Source organism: Saccostrea cucullata, unplaced genomic scaffold (genome assembly GCF_032062105.1).
Source record: "Saccostrea cucullata isolate Sc308-1 unplaced genomic scaffold, CSIRO_AGI_Scuc_v1 ctg18975, whole genome shotgun sequence".
NCBI classification, from domain to species: domain Eukaryota; kingdom Metazoa; phylum Mollusca; class Bivalvia; order Ostreida; family Ostreidae; genus Saccostrea; species Saccostrea cuccullata.
The window spans coordinates 1-9,191 of record NW_026939775.1 but is presented as its reverse complement, the minus strand read 5'-3'; the positions used below and the strand labels follow the sequence as shown (position 1 = coordinate 9,191).

Genomic DNA, 9,191 nt, shown 5'->3' with positions numbered 1-9,191 from the left:
AAGATTCAATTTTGTTAAATACCTGTCCGTACATAATAATATACAAAAACAATACAAGCATGTAAAACATGTATAATTCCTTCATTTTCTGAAAGCTCATTACTAGGAAACAAAAGTGAAAATCTAACTATAAGTGTGCCATATCACACATATTTAGAATGAAAACAAAAGTAAATAAAATTAATTTATGTACATTTATACTTTTCTCTTATTGCATTCTTAATATCTCTTTCCACCATTTAGTAACTCTGAATTTCAAGGGTAGGTAACATAAGGAATTATGAGATTGTATCATAACTCATGCAAAAGGACTTACATGTATTAACATTCTGAGGATCCCTTAGTGTATTTAAGGCTAAATAAGGCTGTGTTTATATGAATGTTAGAGACAAAAAACAAGACAAGCTCAGATCACATTAAGTACAACATACACAGTGATACACAGCTTAAAATGAAGTGAATCATAATCATGGATAGAAATTTAACCAAAATTTAGTAAACATTTTTTTTTAAGATGACCTTCATAGAAATATTAAATGCACTCTGCGTTAATGAAATACATCACATGAAAGGATAAATACCACATTTACAGAAACAGGACCCGGTTGTATCAACGGTTCATTAAATTTAATGAATTATTAAGCCTAATGATTCATTAAATTATAATGATACATTAGTTAATAAAGTCATTAAAGTGTGTTGTACAAAACCTTTATTAGAGTCTTTTTACGTAATGAATCATTAAATATTTAAGAATTCATTAAAGATTTATTAACATTAGGGGAATATCCCACAATGCAATGCATTAATACTTCATCCGTGGGCGTTTCCTTTGTTTACAAAATACTTAAATAAGCTATAATTAATAAAATAGTTTCTTTTATCAACCGAATAGAAATCATTTTAATTATGACGTGAAAATAAAAAAAATTGTCATTTAACGAAGTCTGTGATTGTCTTGAAGGATATAGGACTAACATGCATAAAAAAGGGTCAAATCAAAAACTGCACTAGAACTACTGACAGAATTCAATTTAAATGTAATAGAAATAAAGAAAATTAATTCTAGCGAAATTCAATTGTTAACCGAACTTATGTAGAGAAATATCGATGTCATAAATACATGTAGCGGGGGGGGGGGGGGGGGGGGGGGTATAGAAGGGAAATACAACCAAAAGTCTGTATTTCGCTTTCATTCTTATTCCGTCTACTTGTTTATTATTTGGTATTAGTAGAGGCACCGGGGGGTGGGGGTGGGGGTCCCGCTCCTTCCATTTTTTTCTCCTTAAAATCTGGGGTCGACACATCTTTATCCTGTTTATGTATTCTTAAATGCATTCTACCTGATTGATAATGTAACTGTTTTGTTTTCTCGCTAAGCTGTTATATTCTTATATTACATTTCACTTTGATTTTTTCTCTTCATTTACTCCTATGTTGTTCTATTCTTATAAATTCATTATTAAAATTCCCTCACGCAAACAATGAAACTCATTCAACGAATGTACATGTAGATTAATATAATAATAAATTATTTCTAACAATACGAATAGAAGAAAGTATCAATATCATTAATAGCAAAGTTACGAAGAATGTTCAATACAAACAATTAAGTAAAGGATAAAATACGGGAGATTATCACGGCGCAAAATGGAATCACGTTTACCTTTTTGCGAAAAAGATTTCATGTATGTATTGTACATGTAATTATGTTCTGCCTTTTTTTGCATTAATTTATTAGTGTCTTTTCGACAATTTTCTAGATGCAGTCACAGGTTAATTTTTAGATAACTTAAAATACGTTCATTTAGAAAATAATAGCTTGATGAGACATCATTTACTACAATGTAACTGAATCTGTCAATTATGATTTCTAAGAAAAATAAATACTATTACATGTTTATAAAATGTTGGGTTGGTAGGCATGATTTAAATAAAATAACACTGATAAACTTAAAGCATATACTCGTATTTTAAAGATATTATATGTAAAGAAGGTACAGGCTCTTTATTCTACTCAAAAATATATCTTTCTCAATGCAGTGAATAATTTATAACATCTTGACTTTGGCGATGAATACAAAAAAATAATAAACTGTTAAAATATCTCTAAAGCGATTTTCTTAATTCGTTGTTACATGTATTTGTGATAGAAGTATCAGGCTTGTGTTAAAAATGAGAAAAGGGTGTGGGAGGGGGGGGGGGGGGCTTGCTATTACAGTATATAGAATAAGATCTCTGATATATTATTCATATGCATGATTTTATTGATACCCGTAAACCTTAAAATAGGAGCTGTATTTATTTTTTTACTGTTTACCTTTGTTACAAAGAGCTAACCACCTCATAGATGATGACGAAAGAAATGACGTCACTTAGTTTACAAATAAACACGAACGTATTTTGCATTCACTGGGATTACAGTTGGGATTTCTATTGTGATTTGATTTAAAGAAGCATCTTTATACCTATAATTTTGTTGACAAGGTAGGTGATGTATTTGTGATTCCGAATGTCTTATTGCCTATATATTGAAGGTTCGACAAACCGTCCATCATTTTCTTTTTAAAACGGTATCATTTCCGAATTTCCTCGTCCGTAATGTGCAGTGAAAAAGGCACTGCCAAGCGGGCAAAACATAAAGTGCACCAGAATATAAAAGTATAAGGTTTAATGCACAGATTAAAAAATACAAAATTTATTGACACATTAAAAATGATCAGTTTAATGAAGCTTTAATCATTCATTAAATATTGATACAACCGGATCCAGAACTTTAAAAAACTCTTAATAAATAACTGATATATACAATTAAACACAGTTTAGATTCTGCATGGGCCACTGTTCACCAGAATATAAAAAGTAACAGAAAAAAACAAAAACAAAAACAAAAAAACAAAACAAAACAAAACAAAAAACAAGAGATTCTAATAAAAAAGATAAGATTCATTGGCATAATATGATCTGAGAGATTATCTCCATATCCTTCATTTGGTCACTGTGATAAAAGGTTCATAGAGAAATGTCACTTTATTTGTTGTAAAAGCATGTATGAGAATTTGGATTTTATAAAGATATGCTATGAGGCTCCTCATAAGAATATTTATAATACTAATCCAACAAAAGGTTTATGTGAGATAATATATCATAACTCATGCAAAAGGATTTATCAGCATTTTGAGGATCTCTTAGTCCTAGTGTATTTTAGGGTAAACAATGGCAGTGTTTATATGAATGTTCTAAACATTAGATATATAACACAGTAATAATGAATAAATACAAAGATGACCTTCATAGAAAATGTATTTATAAACAAAAATATGTAAAACTTACCATGTATATACTCAGTATATAGTAATATTCATTAAATAATCCAGTGAAATATCATCTAGCCTGATCCAGGATTCAGCTGTTCAGAACTTTATTGGAAGAAAAATGGTTGAAAATCAGTGTAAGTACTGAAATCCATAGGATCATACAGTTATTTACATGAAGTCTCCAGGGCTGTGAAAGTCTGTGTTATTGATTCAAAATAAGCAGCCACCGAGGCTGTAAAGGACCAACATGACGTCATACTCAAGATTTGAATCGCAGCCAAGTTTATAGCGTGCAATTGCATAGGTAGCTGTGATTTGAATCGCTGCCAAATCGTAGTAGCAGCGTTGAATCGTAGTAGCAGCGTAGTAAAAAGCTAGTACAGTGTAAGCGCCCTATTGGACATATAGGGCTGTGTACTGAGTTGACCTACCTAGCCCCACCCCAGGGTTAGGGGATAGGGTTAGGGTTAGGGGTTAGGGGTTAGGGTTAGGGCTGTACTCAGTTGACCTAACTAGTCCCCCAGACCCCCAACCTGCACTCCTTTGAACCCCCAGCGGCTTAGCCAATCAGAATCCACCATTTTTGACCTCATTTGCATAAAAAGTGCACTCAGTTGACCTCCCTATCTCCAATGTCCTAGATATTGACCTCGCCAACTAGACGGCTTATACTACTGCTTCCGACGCCAATGTTTGGTATTTTGCTAATGCCGCTGACTGAATTCTGGGTCTCATTTTACAGTTAAGATGAAGTTCCTCCTGCTCTACCTTGTGGCTTCCATGGTATTCTATTCAGATGGACAACAATGGGTAGGGTTCTTTCAATACCTGGATGGAGAAGTTCAAGGAGTAGAACAAGCCCTGGTCGAATCCGAAACTAATATAACTCAGTGCAATGCTTGCTACAATATCAAAGGTAGTATTGTACAATCATGGTGTCTCAAATACTAGATTTTAAAAATATAATTTTCAATGAAGAAAATGCCATATATTCTATTACGATTTAATGCGAACACCATAGATGTCAAATTCATGCGAGCATCATGACTCTCTAATTGTAAATAAAAATGTCCCTTTACTGGTTATGTCAATATTATTTTAAGCAATATACAAGTAACATTCTCCTTTGATATCCAAAGCCCTTAATAAATAGCGGTTATACTGAACATGCACCATTTAAAATTGTGTTGGTGTGTTGGTGTTGGTGCTGATTTTGTTATGTTAATACTTCAGAAATGAAAGAAAAAATTATATATATATATATATATATATATATATATATATATATATATATATATATATATATATATATATATATATATATATATATATAGTTAAAATCCTAAGTAAGGCCATTCCAAGATTTTTATATTTAGCGTCCGCGTGCGCCTTGGTTTTTTACACCCTATATAAAGAAACACACACAACATCAGGAGTCATGAAATTGATAAATTTAGTCGAAATTTTTGAATTTTGTAAATTTCTCCAAATAATTCTGTACAGTAAGTTATAATGGGTGTATTTTAAGCATTTAATCCCTTGTTTTTGCTTAAGAATAGATATTTCTTCTATTAAAGCAGTTTAGTTAGATCAAATCATTTGAAGGGCGTCATTTTTATGACTTTTAAGCCTGTGTTTTATGTTTTGTCTTGTGTGTTTGTGGCGAATAGGTATAGGTAGGTTTTTGAAAGATGGGTGGACGCTAAACAGAGAAAAAAATTGGAATGGCCTAAATGAAAAATTAAATTAAACAATTTTATACTTGAAATTTAACTTTTTAAGGTCTTCTGTCTTCACAGAAGACCTTATAGTTATTCTATTGTTTCTTGTTATTATTTTTTTTTCCCGCACACTAAATTTTGTGCACGCGATTTCTCGAAGACTACTGGGCGGATTTTCATGAAATTTACAGGAACAATGTGTTATTATCTGAAGTTATTTTATCCGAAAAATTTTCTGGAAATTTTTATCTGGTGCCAAGTTATGGACCATTTTCTTAATTTAAAATGACATTTTGTCCGCGGTTAATCTCAAGAACGGTAAAAGATATCAATGTTAAACTTTCAGGGATTATAGATCGTGATACTTACTATCTAGGATGCGATGTTTCGTTCATGGTCAGTACTTCCTGTCGTTAAGAGATGCGAAGATAAAAAAATCGTATTTTCTAGCTTTTTTGTTTTTCAATATTTTTCATTTATTTTTGGAATGTTAATAGAGACCCTTCTTTTGATGCTTACTATATAATTTGTTTAAATATTGATGCATATGAAGTCTATATATTTACATTTAAAAATCTGAAGCGGCTGTATCTGTCAAGTCCGACATTTCGCGAGTAGGGGGTTAAAGAGGCAGCTGAGCGTTTGCTTGAACAAAAGTAATATAAGGATAAATGAAATGTAAATGAATACGCTGATTTTCACGTTGTAGTTACGTTGCCATTCTGTGTTAAACTAAAGTGTTTATCCAAGGTCTTCACAAACGTGTTTCATAACTGGTTTTGGTGTGTCATCAAAGTAGAAAAAGAAAAGACTACATGTACAAATGAAATGCGATATCTACAACTTTTTGTTGTGCACCACGGAAAAGAGATCTTAAAGCATAGTTATAAGTAAAAGTTTTACAAGAAACAATTTATTTAGAGGGTATAAAATGTAACCACTGTTTTTTCAATGCACACTTGTGTCATATTAAACTAACAGAAAAGACACAGAGACGAATACTTTTTAAAGGAGCGTTTAACGGAGTTTACATACACTTTTTTCTGACAGATCTGATGCAAGTCATTAAACATAAATTGACTGTCATAGGGAAAGGCATGTTTTCGGCGAAACTTTCCAACCCTTTCATAAAAGTGTAACCTAATTGGGAAAGTCCACTTTGGGGATACACAGGAAATTTACAAAAGTTAAAAATTCATAGTCGTTTCACTGCTTTAGTGTTACTTAGATAGATACGATATCTAATGTGTAGAATGTGTTAAATATACTTTCTAAACCTCGAAATTTAGGCGATAAGAACATTTTTTTATTTCATTGAAGCTATCAAACCTTTTAATAGAACATTCTAAAGAGAAGGCACTGAGATTTACTTGTGGCGTTTGGCGCGAAATTATGAATTGTGACTCTCCTTTCATAATTCTAAGACATATGAACTGTTGCAGAATTGCATGTACATACAAGTAAATTTAGAGTAGGGGATAAAAATAGCGAAATAGATAACGTGTTGAATTTTTACGCTGGTGACCCGTTTCAATTACCAGTGTGTCCAAAGATCTTTTAATCAATTTTCAGCTCAATTTTACGGGGTTTTTTCCGGAATAGGACGGAAGACCTCTCGTTGCTCGCAACGAGATCGTTTCTAGTTAATAATACAATTCTTCATATTTAGGTATAAAGGGCTTAAAAGGAGATAATGGAATCAGTCGAGTAGCAGGCCCGAATGGAACCACGGGGCTCAAAGGCGCTGTAGGACCGAAAGGATCGAAGGGTAATACAGGAGCCACAGGTCCCTCGGGCCCACCTGGTGCGCCAGGACCCAAGGGACCTAAGGGTGTCGAAGGACCCAAGGGTAATCCTGGGAATGCCGGAGATACAGGCGATGCTAATGCAGTGAAGGGACAAAAGGGTGATCCAGGCCCCACTGGAATCGCTGGAATCAGTATCCCGGATCCACGGGGGATAAGGGAGAAAAGGGGGGGTGTGGGGGTAAAGGGCACTAAAGGGAACGTAACAATAGGTGCTGCTGGGTCCAGCGGAGATCAAGGCCCTAAAGGAGATCCAGGAGAAAAGGGGGAACAAGGAGTCCAAGGGAAATAACGCCACCAATTCTAACCCCCAACAGCAGCAGCAGCAAAACGGGGCCGGGTCTTTCCTGATCAGCATGTCCACCGCCATAGTAGTGTATTTCCTGGCAGTCTGTTTCATCTCTTCAATGAATTGGAATATTGAATTATTTTAAAGAAACAATACCACACTGAGGATTTTTTTGGGATGGGTTTTTCGTATTAAACGTTGATTTTATACTCGTATATCCTGACATTTAAAAACTTAAGATCTATCAATGAACAAAGATTGAATTGGTTTTCCCGTTTTACTATTATATGGTTTCTAAGTGTTCACTTTGATAAATGTATTTATTAAAAAACTACATGATTAATTGTATGATATTTAATTATCACCGATAAAATCAAATGTCCCGTTTTGGGAGTTTCAAAACAATAAATCTGTACAATAACAATAAAAAATAGAAACAAGGTTCAAAATTCACATGGCAAACTTTAATTGGAAATTGTGTATATTAACTAAGTTGTTAATTGTAAACGGACGTATTGGTGCTAACTCATTAGGAGAGGTGACGTGTAAAGGTTTGAGCACTGTAGACTGCATGATTATTCACTTCATAAGTATGTCATGAATATGCAAGTACTTGAACAAAACAAATTATTTTCTGATGTTCATAAACCTTTTGCTTTGCATTAAAAACTACAAAAAAATGATTTCAGTATGAATTGTTGGAGTGCAACGGAATGTGTAGAAAAAATCAAACCATGGGATTCTTAGAGAACATGTACAAGTGTACGTATATGTACAGTCTATTGATACTGATCAACTAAATCAAGTTTTAGCATTGTTAGATTTAAGCAAATTATATATCATTCCTAAATGTGCATAAAGTTAATAAAAAAATTGTTTTAAAAAAATCTTTTGAGCAAAAAAGTTTAAAACCACGTGTTTTATTTATTTTCTCATGGGTTTGTCTAAATGCCGTTATCTGATTGGTCAGAAAGATAGACACCTTGTTTATCCTGACAAGTGTATTCATAGCAATTCACAGTTATCTTTCTTGACTTCCATATTTGGAAATCGTCCAGACCTGTTTAAAGACTTAACTAAAGCTCCGGGAATAGATGTAGAAATTAATCAAATAGTTGATAATGATATAGATAGCTTAACAGTGCATAGATCTTAACCAAGACCTTAATAAATATATAAATCATGCAGAGTGAAATTAAAAAAGCTATAAAAAAATCTGGAAAACAATAAATCGAGTGGGGAAGATGGTATAAATCAAAGTACTCAGAAGTACAGAGAGCCGGTCTCATTTACAATAGTAGAATGAATTTCTTACATGAATCACGTTTATATTTTGATGAAAAAATTATTTTAAAACTATCAATATAAATGATAAAACACTGACAGTGAGTTTTTCAATCCTAATACCACGGTCTGATTTTGTCAGAATTAGAATTAATCTGGTACCGCAGCTGAATGTAAACAAACAGGCCAGCCTGGTTCCCTCTCCTGCTTTACTCGTATGTGTACAGAACTACGATAACACTGGTTATCAAAAATCCTTACGCTAATGAACTATGCTCATTGACTTAGGACTGAAGTTTTCAAAGTCATTACTACTAATGTTTATTTATATAGATTAAACTTCGTTTCATTTTTGTTGTTTTATTTAGCGTTTGTATTATCTCAAAAGCGGTTGAGAGTAAGAACTATATTTTTGCACGTAACTTTAAAATGGCGACTATGGGGTCAACTTCCTGCCTTGAACGCAGAAGGATAAAACGTACGCTGAACTAGGACCTGGGGTCCCCCGCAAATAGTTCGTCATTTTGCGTAGTAATAAAACATTCTAGGAACTCTCCAGGCATTAAAGGCACAAAAGTAAACTCATCGATATCAATACGGAGACCTCAGGTCACCTTATATATTAATTGAATTTTATATTTTACTCCAAAATAATCATATCTATAACTTTATAAAGATCAATTTTCTAATATATATATTAGCAGAAACGTGAAAGCAATAAAGGGTGACCAGAGGTAACCTCATATTGTACATCAATAGGGGGACCAAAGATCAC

At 33.0% G+C, this 9,191-nt stretch overlaps 1 protein-coding gene across 1 annotated transcript; it reads left to right on the top strand.

Moving 5' to 3' along the window:
- Window positions 1–6,707: 6,707 nt before the first annotated feature.
- On the top strand, window positions 6,708–7,135 carry LOC134253907 (pulmonary surfactant-associated protein D-like; the record flags this gene model as incomplete). Its single annotated transcript, XM_062736483.1, has 1 exon — window positions 6,708–7,135. A coding segment is annotated over one exon (428 nt), but the record flags the coding sequence as incomplete, so codon positions are not given.
- Between the last annotated feature and the right edge of the window lie 2,056 nt (window positions 7,136–9,191).